General features: G+C 49.0%; 1 protein-coding gene across 8 annotated transcripts in view; it reads right to left on the bottom strand.

Annotated features, from left to right (window-relative positions):
* Window positions 1-16,126, bottom strand: part of CAMKK2 (calcium/calmodulin dependent protein kinase kinase 2) — a 37,539-nt gene that overhangs the window by 17,215 nt on the left and 4,198 nt on the right. For 5 of the 8 annotated variants that reach the window (XM_037511207.2, XM_037511205.2, XM_037511206.2 and 2 more), the window contains exons 1-7: window positions 11,572-12,121; window positions 7,140-7,624; window positions 6,841-6,888; window positions 5,863-5,916; window positions 5,112-5,163; window positions 2,657-2,790; window positions 1,558-1,594 (exon numbers count right to left, since the gene is read on the bottom strand). In XM_037511207.2, the coding sequence (XP_037367104.1) occupies window positions 1,558-1,594; window positions 2,657-2,790; window positions 5,112-5,163; window positions 5,863-5,916; window positions 6,841-6,888; window positions 7,140-7,574 (760 nt within the window). In that variant the 5' untranslated portion in view covers window positions 7,575-7,624; window positions 11,572-12,121. Of the gene's footprint in view, window positions 1-1,557; window positions 1,595-2,656; window positions 2,791-5,111; window positions 5,164-5,862; window positions 5,917-6,840; window positions 6,889-7,139; window positions 7,626-11,571; window positions 12,122-16,126 lie in introns of those variants that run through there. The other 3 variants (XM_054695361.1, XM_037511204.2, XM_054695362.1) reach the window with 3 other exon arrangements.

Here is a 16,126-nt window from a genome sequence, read left to right on the forward strand (position 1 = left end):
AGTAAGAAATCACCATTCAGGATTCTCAAAAGCACCAGACACAGCCTGGTTCCAAGGACTGAAACTCCTCTCTGCATCTCATGTCAGGTGTTTATGCTCATTAGACTCCTGTACTCAAAAATCATCTGATGGTGCTCGCTCTGACCCAGAGTGTAAAGCAAAGCCTTGTAATGGTGTGTGAAAAGCAAAGCCTTGTAATGGCGTGGATGGTGTAAACTGTCCTCTGCCAGCCAGTGCCACTGTTCTGCACAGATGTCCCCTCGGGGAGACATCTCTGGGCACCACTCCACTTCCCAGCCCCCCAGCCCAGAACTCCTGGCTCCCCTTTGCTCAGATTTGCTTTTTTCTCCCTTAGTGTTGTCACCATGGAAGCTTCTGCACCATTCTTAGGCTCTGAGTGTGGCTGTCAGTCCTCCCTGGGGCCGTAAAGTGCCCCAAGGACAGAGGGTTTTGAATTTTGTTCCCTGAAGAATATACAACAGGGCCTGACAAATTGTAATGTTTGTTGATTAAACAAACAACCTTCCCAGAAACAATCCAAAGTTATCTGGAGTCCGGTCTGGGCCCAAAGTGAGAAAATTATGCTGGGGGTGCCATTCCTGGTCAAATACTATCTTTCTATTTTGTGATTTCTACTGTGTTTCCCCCAAATTTCACCCATTTGTCGGATGCTAATAATTTGGCATATCTGCAGACCACACTGGCTATTATTTGTTTCATGTTTTTCTTAAAATCAACTCAGTTTTTTAATGTTTAGCCTCATCCTCGGTAATAATATGAGTTTACTATACTTGTTATATTATTTTTACTATCTAATGGTAAATTGAATCTAAAAACAAAATTAAATGCTTGTCCAAGTACCACCTTAAATCAGCTCATATATTCAAGGTGATGATGGTGCCACATTTTGAGAACATTGCAATTCTTTAACTTCACATTTTTAGAGTAAATGTTTCTTATTCTCGTAATTTTTTTAAGTTACCATGTCTGATATTTTCTGTGTAACTTGTAAATTGTTTCCGATGGGAGGTTCGAAAAGTTCTGAAGTTTGAATAAGGGCTGTACCCTGGACGGCCTACAGAACTGCTGTGACTTTTTGGGATGTGATAATGGTTTGTGATCAGGTAGGAGAATGTCCGTATAATGAGATGCGTGTTAAAGTGTTTGCGGGTTAAAGTGTAAGATGTCTGCTACTGTACTTTTGGATAGTTCAGCAAAAAAAAAAAAAGAAAAGAAAAGGACAGCTGGGGGCTAGACTAGGAGATAAAGTTTATAGCATATCAAAGGCACCTGCCTACACAGGAGATGTTCCATACATATTTGCAAATGAAGGGACCAGAGAGCCAGAAAAGCACAGTCCGAGCAAGAATGCCCCCCATGCATCTCCTACTTTATGGGATACTGCTCTCTTCCAGGCTCACTGTGAGGACTGGCTGGGCAGGGGAAGGGGCCCTGCACTGGTGGGTGAGGCAGGGGCAGGAGCTGCCTCAAGAGGACCTCTGGCTTTGGCGGGGGCAGCTGCCTGGGAGAAGGTGGCAGAAGGCAGGGCTCTCTTACCCATGTACAGATGGTCCTCGTTGGGGTCATCCAGGACCTGTTGACACGGAGATGAACAGCAAGGGAGAGAAAGAGAGGAAAGACGTGAGCTGGGAGGAAGCAGCACCCACGTGACCGCCTTGGCCAGCGGGAGGGCTGCGCTTTCTGCCGCACGTCCCAGTTAAGATGACAGCACAGGAAAAACCCCAGAGCGTGACGTCCAAATGGCCATCTGGAAACTCAGCACCTTCCAGTCCAACCCTCAAGGGTCCAAAACAATACCTAGGAAGGAGGATTCAAAAGGGAGGGGGCAAATTCCTGGGGAGTGTCTCAGTGTGGGTAAGAAACCACAGTCTCCTAGGAGACAATGGAGAGGTCCTGGGTGAAAATTCACAGGGCCCAAGACGCATCGCAGTGCCCTGCCCGCCTGGCTTGGCCTCACACTGCTGAGCACACACTCTCTCTCTCTCCTGGCCTCTCTGCTCTGGTTTCACACTATTTCATCTTTTGCCTTCTCTCCAAAGGGCAGACACCAGACTGTATCCACCTCAGCTGCCTCATGGAGCCTATGTGGGCTGAGGCACACAGTAGGTGTGCAGGAAATGTCTGGTGAAGGAAAGAACAGGTAGGTTGGCAAGGAGTCTTGGGTGGAGAAACCAGAAGCTACTGGGCAGGGGGGCCGGGGACAGCCCCCCAGGACCCAGAGCCACTGGTGAATCAGGGCGTCCGGGCTTCCTCGAGGACAGCTGCCTCAGGCACCAGGGAGTTGACTGTGAAACTCAGTGTTGATGGGGGATGGAGGCCTTGAGCTGCCATCTCTTGTGCTACAGCTAAACATGTCGTAAAAAGAAAAACAGCCCCAGAGATCAGAAATGGGTGAAGGGCAAATCTTAATATTCCTGTGAGCCTCAATTTCTTCACCTGTCAAATGGGCGTAATAAATAGTCCAGAGAGGGGCGGATTAGATGAGGTAACAGGAGTGAAGGAGCCTGGAGAGAAAACCACCACTCAGGCCAGCAAGACGCTGTCTGGTGTGACGTGGCTTTCCCTGGAAATCAGAGGCGAAGCATTCGGGGTGAGCAAAGCACCGTTTCCCCTCCCTCCTGTGCCCCCACCTCACCTCCACCAGCTTCACCACGTTGGGGTGGTCTAGCTTCTTGAGGATGGCGATTTCCTGGTACACCTGCTCAATGGGGCCCCTGGGCTGGATGCAGCCCCCCGGGGCTGGCCGGGTACCTCGGGGCGGGGGGCGGCCTGGAAGAGACATGAATAACCCCAAGGTCAGGCCTGGAAGAGACATGAATAACCCCAAGGTCAAGGCAAAGACCTTCCCCGCAGTAAGGAGCAGCTGAAGGTGGGGCAGCCGAAAGGGGAGGGTCTCAGCAGGGCAGAGAGGCGGATGCCACCGGGGCTCTATGCAGCCATCTCTTAGTCTCCTGTGTTGTCGGAAACCAGTGAGGCCGGAGTCCCAGCCCAGTGCTTACCTTCCTATCAACCCCTGCTCCTGTCTCACAGCCCAGACCCTGGTGAGAATCAGAAATTCACTGAGGTATGGGGGCAAGGGGAGTCTCAGTTTTTGCTCAGCAATCTCAGCATCTCGGGGGGAGTCCATCGCTTTCTCTCTCCAGGGCTTGGTTTTGCCCCTGCATCCAATGGACACACACACACCACCCTCCTCTCCTTCCTCGTGGAAATAGCAGAGATAGAAAAAGGAAATCAGGGAAAGGAAAAGTAAGAGCCAATGAGAGAAGACGACGCCTAAGGGAGAGGGGATCCGTTCAGCACAGTGACCCACAGGAGGTCCCGACGACGGGCAGGTCCATAGTCAAAACACGTATCACGCCACATCCTACATGTGAGTGAGGACTGAGTGTAGGTGTGACAAGTCTTGGAAAAGTGAAAGCAGGGCCTCCCTGGTGCGCAGGGGTTAAGTCTCACGCTACTAAGCTATTGAGCCACTGCAGGACGAGTTCTATCCCCAGGCGGCCAGGGAGCTGATCCACATGGCGCAGCAGACCCCTCCTGTCTCCCCGCCGCTCCCCTCAGCAGTGTATTTCAGTGGATCTGCCTGTTCTGCTCCCCACTCTGTCTCTGGTGAATCCTCTCATCCCCCACACCTCTGACCTATACTCCAGTTCTTGTATGCATAAATAAATAAAAATAAATCTTAAAAAAAGAAAAGTGAAAGCAAAGGTGCAGGTGTCAGAAGAGGGATGCAAAAAGGGAGGATGCTAACAGCCTCCTCTACCCCTCCGAGCTGCAATGAGGAGGAAAGGGACGAGAGGACTAGACAGAGGATGCAGCTGTCACGGCAACATTCCATTGCCAGGTTAGGCAAAGGGAGGTAAGAAATGGCTTAAGCAAGTCAAATCTTTATCTAGCCTCGGAGGAAGTCAGAAGTAAAAAACCTATAGATCGAAACACCATGGCACAAAATATTACATGACTTAGAGTTGAGGTGAGCAGAATAAAGCAGGGTCCTGCTGGTAGGTTGGGGATTGTGGGTCTTTTTTTTCTAATGTACTTTCTCTCTTGGGCCCAAGCTGACATTTTGCCCAGCACTGCTGGTGGGGGCTTCTGTTGGAGCCCCCGACCCGCTCACCCGCAGGTCTATCACTGGATCACACGCAGAAATTACCAGCTTCTTAAAGAGCTAAAAGTGGGGATGCTGTAAGGAAGAGGGAGGCACAGGGCAAGAAGCTGTTGTTCTCCATTGTAAATCCTCCCGTTCTTCTGTAATTATTTATAGCTACAATTCAAATATCCCATGGTATTAAAAAATTTTTAATTCACCATTTAAAAATGTAGAATGGTTTTAAGTACATTCAAGATGTGCAGCCATCACCACTATCTAATCCATAACATTTTCATGACCCCCCCAAAAACTATACCTACTAGCAGCCATCCCTTTACTCCCAGCCCCTGGAAGCTGCTACTCTGCTTTCTGTTTTCGTGGATTTTCTATTCTGGACACCTCATGTAAGTAAAATCTTAAAATTTTACATACAAAAGAAAAGAACCATACAATGACCTTTTGGGTCTGCTGTCTTGAATTCAGCAGAATAACTTCAAGGTCATCCGTGTCGTAACATGAGTCACTACTTCGTTCCTGTTTATGGTTGAATAATATTCCACTGGCTATTATTGTTCCACTGAAGGGATGAATTTTTTTTGTCCCTTTTGTTTACCCATTCTTGTGTTAATGGACATTTGGGTTGTTTCCACTATTTGCCTATTATGACCCGTGCTGTTAAGGATTCACGTATAAGCTTAGGTACAGACATGTTTATTTATTTCTCCTAGGTACACCCAAAAGTAGAATTGCTGGATCCTTTTGTAACTTTATATTTAACTTTTTGAGGAACTACCAAATTGCTTCCCTCCAATGACTTCTGATTTGAGACCTACATTACTATTATGAACTTTTTTAATGAAACCTCAACAGAAGGGGCTAGTGCTGTCTTCAGGACGTCCACCCAAGGCACTCTCTGTAGGGGACACCATTCAGTGGCCCCTGCTCTATATCACCTCAGACCCTGAACCTCCAAAAAGAGGCCCTGGACCACCAAACTCACGTGGGAAGCCCGCCTGTCGGATCAGCTTCTTTTTGGACAGCACCTTCATCGCCTATGGGAAAAAAGACCCGGAGTCCCAGTTAAGGTAGGGAGAAGGGTGAGGGGGCATTCCCTCCGCCTCTAGGCCTCCCCAGCACTTGTTGTCCTCATTATCAACGTGGCTTAAGCATCTACAGGGTGCATGAAAACTGGACTTCCAGAGCCCCTCAAGCCCTGAAGGTACTTTCAAGACTCCAGGACAATTCTTCCAGCGGGGAGACCATAAATCTGAGACTCACTGCCACTGAATCAAGACAGGAGAGAGCTGGGGTGATGGGCAAGAGAGGGGTGGGCCCACTGCTTTACAGCAGGAGAAACAGGTTGAGCATTAAGTCACTTCCCAAGGTCACACAGTTGACATATGGGAAAGGCAGTATTCAAAGCCACAATGGACTGACTGCAAAGCCTCAGCTACAAGGGTAATTAGTCTCACTTCCGCCAGGTTCTCAGTGCCATGGAGGACACAGAAGTGGCAGTCCAGGATAAGGTTAGGAGACGTTCAGTAAATTTATTAATTTTATCATTTTTCTGAATCAATCACTTCACCTCTCATTTCCCCCTCCGGGAAACACTGCTTCCTTCCTAATGCACAAATGAATATAATCCAAGAAAAAATGGAACACCAGCTAAGAAAACCTTCCTGAAAGCCTGGTGCTGGGAAGGAGAGTTTTTCTTTGAGGAAGGGGGGTGAGAAGGGGGTATGGCTACTCACATAGTAGGTATTGTCATTTTCATTGTAGGCCAACTTGACGACGCCATAGGAGCCCTGGAGAAAGGGAGATGCCTGTGAGTTTATGATGCAGAGGTTATGAGCTGTGACCTGAGGACCCGAACACAGAGGTTGCAAGCCAGCACTTCACTGGCCAAATATGCATTGTTGCTGCATTTTGTTGGACCTGCAGCCTCTAAGTTTGCATTAGTTGCCAACATTTAAAAACAGAAACATTAATGTTATAAACCACGTTACCTGAATTTAAAAAAAAAGAAAAAGAAAAAGTAGATGAAGCAAATGTGGCAAAATGTTCACAATTGTTTTATCTAAGTGATGTGTATGTGGATGTTGATTTTATACGTTTCTCTGCTTTTCTGTATATTTGCAATTATTCATAATAAGGAAAAAAAGACAAGTACCAGGAAAAAGAAAAAAAAAAAAAAACAGAAACACTGGATATAAAATTCCAGATTCCCAGATTCTTTTGAATAAATTGGAAAATCTGGCCATATGGAGCTATAATCATTTGCATATATTAAAAGAGTTTGCCAAAGTCCACATCACTTCCTAATATCTTATACCCTGCATGCTTTGCTCATTTATAGTATTCACTTGTTCTCTACTGGCATTTGAGTGGTGCTTGCAATGATACCGACCATTAATTAAAACAAAAGCAAAAAGCAAAAATGAATTTTGGAGAATCTTAAGGGATAAAAAACCAACACTAATGTGATGGGAAATATCACCATTACCATGGTGACATGGGGTTTCCCTGGAAGCTGAGTTTTTGCATGATGTCAAAGTAAAACAAATGGACCGATAATGACAACCCCCCCCCGCCACAAACACACACACGCACCCCTTGCTTCCAAGAACTCCTCTGGCCCACTCCCACTCCCAGATGTAGCAGGTTCCCTCCAAAGTCGCGAGACACCCTTGCTAAGTGTGGACAACCAGCCTGGCCCCTGGGACATTTACCTTTCCAATTTCGTCCTTCAGTGTGTACTGATTCAGCTGTACGCAATCCTGGAAAGTAAGTAGAATACACAGAATATGCATTATAAGTTCACAGCTAGAAAAATTTTTCAGACGAAACATATACATGTAACTAGGACCCCAATAAAGAAAGAGAAGATGCCCAGCTCCCCAGAGGCTGGCCCCTCTCCACAATCCTCACTTCTCACACAGGTTTTGTATGTTGTAGAAACAGTCATACCATGTGCTCTTGTTATATCCATCTTTTAAAGGTTGTCCCCACCTGTCCACGGCTCACGCACCTGCATACCAGTGATGGAGACGTGGTGGGACTCCACCGTGGGCCGCCGGGGCAGCCTCGGGGAGGACTGTGGGGAGCTGATGGGCGAGTAGGGCAGGGACGGGTGGATACGTCCATTCACATCCAGCTGGGCCCGCTCCTGCAGAGAGAGCTTGCGGCTGGAGAGGTGGGGCTGGGGCCCAGCAGTGTCGAGGGAGACCGCTTGGCCATCAGCCTCCAGGGGCTGGTCCCGGGCCAGGCTGCGGTCTACAGCACAGCCCGGCTCACACTCGGTGACCACGATGAAGGACTCCATGCCCAGGTGGAGGCTCAGGGAGGAGAGGCCCCGCAGGGCCTCACAGGGCCTCGGGCTTTCGCTGCTGTCGTTGCTGCCGCCCAGCTCATCCTGGGGGGCGGCCCGGTCACTGCTGGCCTGGCTAGAGACGCATGATGACATGGTGCATGTGCCAACCTCATGCGACAGGCCTGGGCACTCCCATCCGGCACCTGCAGAAAGGAAGGTCAGTTGTGCCAGAGGGGCAGCCCCTAGAGAGGCAGCAACTACTTCTAGTTTGAGCCCGTTGTTTCTCAGCAGGACTTTCCCTGATTTTCTCTATTTTTTCTCTAAGAAAAGCCCTAACCCCAGATGTCAGGTGAGGTCTCTCAATATTGTCAAAATTAGCAATTATCTCATTTTTAAATGTTGGGCAGGCCTAGCAAGCACTTCCACCTGGTCACTGCTGTCTGGGCAGGCACCTCCCCTGGGCAATGACTCCAAGAGCACCTTACAGTTTACAAGTCATCTTGCACACATCAACATATTCCCCCGGCACCCCAGGTTGTTGATCTGCTATTATGCCCTCGTTTTATAAGGGTGGAAACTGAGGCTCAATAAGGGAAAGGAACGGTGCTCACACAGAGCCCAGGTCCCAGCAGGCTGGAGTCTTGGCTGAGACACGGGGGTCACAGATCACTGGAAGGACAGGGCGGAGGGCGCGGGAGCCAGGCAGCTGTGTGATCCAAGGAGCCAGGCTGGGCACAGACAATGTTCCCCAAGCTCAGCCCCATTCTGGTGTAGAGCCTCCTCCTAGGCTACCCTCAGCCTGACAGCAGTCAGTGGGGGGACAGCAAACATGGGGTTGATATCAACCAGCTTGGTGTTGTCTCGAACAACACAGAATTACCATCTTACCTAGCCAATTACCATCTTACCAATTCTGCTCCTAGCCTTGCCCCAAACCGCACTGTGATGGTCGGAAGGGTAAACACCACCGCCACATGCCTCCACAGGGGACAGAGAAGGAGAACGTGGTCTGTCCACACAACACAATAGGATTCGTCAAAGGCACAAAGCTCTCACACCCACGGCAAGCCGAGTGAACCTCAATATTGCCATGCTAAGTAAAGAATGCCAGATCAAAAAGGACACGTGTGTGTCTGCTCACATGAAACTTCTAGAATAGGCAAATTCAGAGATGGAAAGTAGATTTGTGGTTTCCAAGGACTGGGGAGGTGTTGGGGAAATGGCAGTGACTGTGAGTGGGTGTAGGGGCTCCTCCTGGGATGATGAACATGTTCTCGAACTAGAGAGAGGTAATGGTTACAAAGCATTATGAATGTACTCAGTGCTGCTGAACTGTCTAATTTTTAATGCTAATTTTATGTGAATAAAAGGAGAAGGTTGACATGCTGCTGTAATCGATTCCTTCCGTCTCTGAGACAGAATATTAACCTTTGCCTAATGTGTTTGACAAATCCTGCTGAACAAATGTCACAGGTGCCACTGGAATTCAGGGGGCACATCTGTGACGCAGATGGTTGGTAGCTCCACGTTGATCACCCACATCACGAAGGCACCAGGGAAACGGTGCTGAGTAGACAAGTTAATGAATGAATAAAATGCTATCTCTTGATGACACTGGGTGGCGGGGGGCGGGGTTAAGAAGGGAGATGCAGATGGGAGCAGAAAGCCAGGGCTCACTGGAAGAACTAGCTGAGGGTCAGAGAAATGCCACTCGCTCTCTTGGGACAGTTCTGCAAAGGGTATTTATGGAACAGCTTCTATGTCGGGCAATCTAGACAATGACGTAGATACATTGGATCCCTGCTCTCGTGGAACCAGGAAAGACCAACAGGAAAGGCATCATGGAAATAGCCACAGCATCCCAGTCCGGACCTGGACACAGCTGATGCACATGAAGTTCACCATAAAGAACAAAGAATCACATCCAATCATGTGATAAGAGGCTCAGCCTCGGTTATAGTAAGAGAAGTACAAAATCCAAACTATAGGGAAATGGCTTGGTGGTTCCTCAAGAAATTAATGTAGAATTACCAGGTGACCCCACAATTCCTTTCCTAGTTTTAGACCCCAAAGAATTGAAAGCAGAGATTCAGATATTGATATACCCATGTTCATATTGAGCACAGCATTGTGCTCAATATCTAAATAGTGGAAATAACCCAAACGTCCATCAGTGCATAAACAGAATGTGGTTTTTCTGTATAGCGGAATATTATTCAGCCATTAAAAAGGAACAAAATTCTGACACCTGCTACAACATAGGTGCACCCTGAAAAAATTATGCTAAGTGGTAAGCCAGATATTAACAGGCAAATACTACATTATTTTCATATCTGAGATAGCTATCTGGCAAATTCAGAGACAGGAAACTAGAACAGAGGTTACCAATGAGAGGGAGACAGGGGAGCATTGCTTAAGGGATACAGTTTCTATTTGGGGTGATGAAAAAGTTCAAGAAATGGATCATGGTGATCACTGCACAAATGCTGTGAAAGCCATTGAATTGTACACCTAAAAATAATTAAATGGTGAATTTTTATGTATATTTTACTAAAATTAAGAAAATAGTAGTAGTAAAAGTAGAATGAAATACCACCTTTTCTAACTTTCATCAGAAGGGAGAAAACCCCAAAAAAAATGTACTAACAGCACTATTTAGGCTGTGAGGAGTCTAGAAATCAGTACTATCCTTATGAAGGGAAAGTTAACGATACCTAAGAAAACTCCAAACACACCTGCTTTGACTTACCAATTCTGTGCCTGTTCATTTGCCCAATAGCCTCATACATGTAGATCATGACGCACGAGACCGTTGTGGCAGCATGGTTTGAAATGATCAGCCACAGAGGAGGAGTAAATAGAGTGAGTTACATGGATCCCAGGAGGAGGCTCTAGACAATCTCCAAAATACACCGTTAATTGGGCAAAACCAAAGCTGTGCTTGTGTGTGTGGGTGCAGAAGCAGAGAGGCCACAGGTGTACACACCATTGCACACATGATGTCTTTCTGGAAAGGTCCTTAAAACAATCTAACAATGGTCTCAAGGGAAAACAACCAGTTAGCCAGGGCAGGGCCAAGGCAGGAGGGGCTTAGGGCCTCACTCTATTTGCTTTTACTTTTGCATCATGTACAGATAGTAACTATTTGTAAGGGAATTTGTGAAAGAAAATAACTAACTGTGAGGGTAGAGGTAGCCAGAGTGCTATGGGAGAATATGGGGCCAGAGGTGGGATAGGAGGAGTAATTGGTTCTAAATTCTCTTCCTCCATTCCACCCTTAGCATATTTGGTCTTGGCATCCCGAACAATGAAAGACTATAATCCCAGGGCCTCCCTGGTGGCACATGGGGTTAAGTCTTAGCACTATGAAGCTATCCGCAGCCACTGTAGCATGAGTTCGATCCCCGCCAGGGAGGTGACCCACAAGGCACGGCAGACCTCTCCTGTTCGCCTGCTGCTCCCCTCAGCAGTGTGGATCCGCCTGTTCTGCTCCCCACTCTGCCTCTGGTGAATCCTCTCACCCCCGCACCTCTGGCCTGTACCCCAGTTCTTATATGCATAAATAAATAAAATAAATCTTAAAAAAAAAAAAAAGAATATAATCCCAGTTCAGTGTTCTCAGTGGCCCCATCTGCTACTACTTCAGACGCATCCTTTTTATAATCCTGATCTCCCAGAAGAGGAAGAACAGGGCCCCTGAGGTGCCGCAGCTGGACTCTTCCGCACCCTGCCTGTCGCTGACAGGTGAGCTAACCTGTCAGGACTCCTCTTCTCATCTACAACACGAGAGTCTCGAGGATGAAATGACTAATAAGCACTTGACAGCACGTCTGGACATGGTTAGGTGCCCAAAAAGCTATTCTTTCAACAGATACCTGTTGACTATCTGCTACCTGCCAGGCTAGGTTCCAGCCGGCCAGGCCTGCTCTTGCTCCATAGCCCTGGCGGTGGGGGCCTGATCTGGTGCAGCGGGCCATCCCCCTCCCAGAGATTCTGACAGGGCTTGGAGAGTTCCTGAAAAGAAAACTAGTCTGGCAGCACTTGAGAATGTTAATGGAGAATGTTTTCTTCTTGCCAAGAGAAAAACAATTGCTTATCGATCTCCCCTCCAGACCAAGGACACCAAGGCTCCTGCCCCCTCCCTACCCACCAACAAGGCTGCCTTTTTATCAGTCTCCGTCACAAGCTGGCGTCTGGCTCGGGCATTGGTCCATGAGGTCTGGGGGAGAAAAGAGAGGAGAAATGACCCGACTGACACAGAAGTTGGGGCTCTGTGCTGGGGGGGCAAGTGTCCAGGTCTCAGGAAACAGAGCCCCACAGGACATGGACATCAGTGCCCCAAGGGGCCCCTGGCCTGAGGCCAGCACTGGCAAGCCAGGCCACAGCCATCCTGCCTGAAGCAAGACCTGCCACAGAAGCTACCAGAGTTCGGAACGGTTTGAGGGTCACAGGCTCTGTGAGGATCTGATGAAAGTCACCCACATGCTCCCCAGGAGAAAAAAAAATACAAAAAGACAACGGTTTGCAAAACAGCAGGAAGTAACATCCCAGGGAGCACTTGCGGAGCACCAAGCATGAATGACCAGGCCAGGGTCGTTGAATCCAGTGCAAGACAGCAGGCAGGACAGAGGACCTTTTGGCAAAGCCACTTGGGTTTGACCAAATGCCTAGAGTTCTCTTCCCTGAGCCTCCTGCTTGTCCTGGGCCCTTCCCTAGGCCCCCCTCAGCCACCCTAAACCCCCACCAAACTCCCCCATCACTCCAAGCTCCCCTCTGGTCTCACAGGCCAGCGCAACAGAGCAACCAGACTTTGCCGGAGCAGATGGACCTGGGCTGGGCTTTGGGCCAGGATGAAGGGCAGGCTCCTTCCTCTGCCAGGAAGCCAAATGGCACGGCCTCTAGGAAATGTGTTGCCACTTCCTGGGGGCCGTTTCCAACCTGCGTCTGCTCACCAAATGCAGAGCCGCCCGGGAGCCACCACACAGGGACCGCCCCCACCTGAGACGCACACCCTACTCAGGCCCCAAGGTCACCGAGCCCCGGGCAGCATGGGGCCAATGAGGGGCCTAAAATAGCTGCAGCATCTGCCCATCAAGGCCGGGACAATGTTCTCCCTGGGATAACAAGCTTGGCATCCTCTCTTAAATGGGGAAACTGAGGCCCAGGGAGGTCCTCACAGAAACTCACTCACCCATTCGTTCTTTCAACTGTGGAGCTACCATGAACAAAACAGCATGAACAAGTGAGCAGAATAAATAGAACAGAAGTGATGTCTCCTTAAAAGTCTGCACACAGTGACTCTCAGCACAGAGGGGGCAGAAAGCAAGTTGAGATGAGGTGACCAGAGGAACCTGCTTTAGAGCTGGTGGCCAAGGAAGACCTGTCTGGGGGAAATTATATTTAGGCTGGGACCTCCAGGGTAAGTAGGTATTGAGGGGACAGGAACTGTTCCAGGTAAAGGAGACAGTTCTGAGAAGCCCTGTGGCAGGAAAGAGGTGGGAGGCCCCTGAGTCTAGAGCGTGTGTGTGTGTGTGTGTGTGTGTGTGTGTGTGTGTGTGTGTGTGTACACAGGGGAGGTGGCAGGGGCCGAGGCACAAGAGCTCTGTAGGAAGCTGATGGAGGGCAGAAGGGGCTGCCCAGGACAAAGCCATGGGTACTCAGCTCCTGGAATGGGCTGAACTGTATGACCCCCGTACACTTAAAAGAGAGATATGTAGGAATCCTAATCCCTGCTACCTCAGATTGTGGTCTTATTTAGGGACAGGGCCTGTACAGAGGCCTCCAAGTTAAAATTCAGAGGGGTTCTTATCTAACATGACTGGTGTCCTCATAAAAAGGGAGAAATTGGACAGAGACTGACCCACATGAGGGAAAGCACCACAGAACATGGAGGCAGAGAGTGGGGCACAGCACTGACAAGCCAAAGGTGTCCCTTTGCAGATGGCAGGCAAGGCAGCTCCGAATTTTCAAATGCACAGACCGGTCCCATCACAGCCCTACAGCAAAAAAGGTGGTAAATGACGGTTCTCAGGTGACATATTCAACTTGGGAGAGGGGTGGCTTTGTCTTTCTTGTTTACTGCTGAACTTCATGACCAAGAACTTTCTAGAACACTGTTGATACTCAATAAGCATGAGCTAGAGGTGGCTGTTTATTTCACTCATCCCAAGGCTGCTTGGAAGGTCAGAAGCTTTCTCTAGTTGCCCTCCAATCTATGTCCCTTTAGTCTGATAACAGCAGTCTGAATGTCTGGGAAACCATCCTCTGTCAAAGTTGACTCTGTGCAACTGACCACACCATCAGCTTCAGGGGTTCCCATATAATTCAATCCTGGTCAAATGTGCATCTGAGAAGAAAGAATGTCTTTTTCTGTGAAACTTGGAGCAATAAAGTTGTACTTCCAGAGTTACCAGGGTCAGGGAGACTCCTACCTTAGAATAAAGTGACTGTCTTTATGCCTTTTATCATCTTTATGTATCTTATCTTAGAGTACAGTCAACAAAGATGCTTCACCCCAAAAGCATGGTACTCAGCTTGTGGTCTTATTTAGGGACAGAGAGAGAAAAGAAGCACCAGATGGGAAAGAACTGAGGTTGGAAATACTGTCTGTAACCTGGATCCAGCCATGCCTGAAGCCCATATAGACAAAGAATGTTTAACTACATGAGCCAATAAACCCCCATTTTTGCTTAAGTTAGTTTACACTTGTTTTTCTGTCACTTACAAGCAAGGGTCCTGACTGACAGATGACACAGAGTAGGTATACAGAAAAGTTTCTCCACTAAGCTCCTGCCAGATGACCAGTTCCCTACACCTTAAAGTTCCCAATGAAGTCAAACTGCTGCAGCTACAAGTTCCTGGCCATCTGGACAACTTTCACTGACAATCAACTCAGTAGAAACCAGTATGTCCAAAGTCTGTGTTTTTTTTATCTCAATGAAAAAAAAAATCAAGGATGGGGAGGACGTGGGCGAGTGAACAGGGTGAAGGGAAGAAACTGACCAACACTTAACACAAAAATCTCTGCACTGGTCAGCAGCCAGGTGAGTGCCAGAGGCAGTAAGGGAGCCTGCTCCTTTGGTGCTCACCAGGAGCCAGCCGCTCGGTGTGTGTCACTTCATTCAATGTCACGACAATCTCGTGAGTTAGGCAATATTACCATGCTTGTTTCACAGGTTGGGAAACTGAGGCCCAGAGAGCCTGTGAGACTGCCCACAATCACACAGTGCTTTGGGAGGAAACAGGTGTGAAATCAAAGGCTCCCAGAAAGGGGGGTCATGGTGCCCAGGGCACATCCCATTTTAGTCATGGGGCCTTGTGGATCACCATACCAACCTCACTCAGCACAGGCCCCTGCACACACTGAATGCTCCAGAAACAGAAGCCCTGGCCAAAAAAGCACTTCAGGGGTTGTCAAGTTCAAGCCCCTCAACTGGCTCTAATTTATGCCCAAAAAGCTAACTTGACTCTCGTCCTCTTCCCCACTGACTACTGTCCATATGAAGCACTTGTTGCAAAACCTAAAAGTGGGCATCTAATTTCACATCCTTGCATGCTCGAGTCATGAGAACACACGGGCACTCTTATGGGGCATCACAATCAGGGCACTGGGACTGGAACCCAGGGAGGCAATGTGACCTCTCAGGACAGTCTGGAAGATCTGAGGCCATAATGGGGTCAATAAGAGTCAACATGGCAGTCCGGGGGGAACGATGAAACAGGCAGGTGTCTAGAGCCAGGTGTGGGCTGATGGCCCCAGTGGCAGAAGTCTGCAGGTGGGGCTGGGGCATCTCTGGAGAGGGGCTCCCTGCCTTCCTCTTCTCCCACTGAGTCCCTCTCAGTCTCTCACTGAACTGCAGGAAGGCCGCGCAACCACCGGAACTTCAATTTGTACTGAAAAGAAAAAGCCTTGCAGCCCAACACGCAGCAGCTTGGCATGTGGGAGAAGGGGCCAGCTAGGAATCCACAGGCATCCGTGCCTTGCCCACCCACGGCCCTGCTCCCTCCTCTTCTCTGCCGGTTTGGAGGTGTTGCTAAATCTAGCGCCCTCCTTCCCCAGTCCTCGGTCCTCAGCGCAAAGCAACCCCAGCTGGGCAGGGAGGGACTGGGACTCTGTACCCCAGGCTCAGACCCAGAAGTTGGGAGAACTGTCCCCTCTCTCCCCTGCCCCCATCAAACTAAAGAAAAATGTTTCTTCCAGAGACCACAGGGGCAACATCCAGGGGGTGTATCTCAAAAAACCTAGAAGAGGTGTCCTTTCCTCCACACCCTGCCCCCAGCCCAAGCCACGGTTCCCCATTTAAACTTCTCCGGCAGAGACATCTCGGGCACCACCCACAGGGCACCACCCACAGTGCCCTCCCGCCTACTCACTTCCGACCTCCTGGCCAGGCCGCCTCCCTGAGCACCCCACCCATTTCTTAGGGGACCAGCTCTCCTCTCCAGGTTGGAATTAGCATTTTTATCTCTGCAACTGCCATCTCTCAACTATTTACAGAAGCCCATGGGATAAAAAGAGACAACATAAAAATAGTTGCTCAGCAGCTTTCGGGATGGGATGGGGGTGGGGGCACCACAGTATCTTGGAATTTTCTTTCTCTTCTTTTCAAAAGGAAACAATGCTAGAAGTGTTTCTCTTTTCCTGGGTGCTCCCCCCCACCAGTTCACAGACCACTCTCTGGGGGTCCTTGGGGGCTGGGACCAAA

The sequence above is a fragment of the Talpa occidentalis genome, unplaced genomic scaffold (assembly GCF_014898055.3).
Source record: "Talpa occidentalis isolate TD23 unplaced genomic scaffold, MPIMG_talOcc4v2.1 talOcc4.14, whole genome shotgun sequence".
NCBI classification, from domain to species: domain Eukaryota; kingdom Metazoa; phylum Chordata; class Mammalia; order Eulipotyphla; family Talpidae; genus Talpa; species Talpa occidentalis.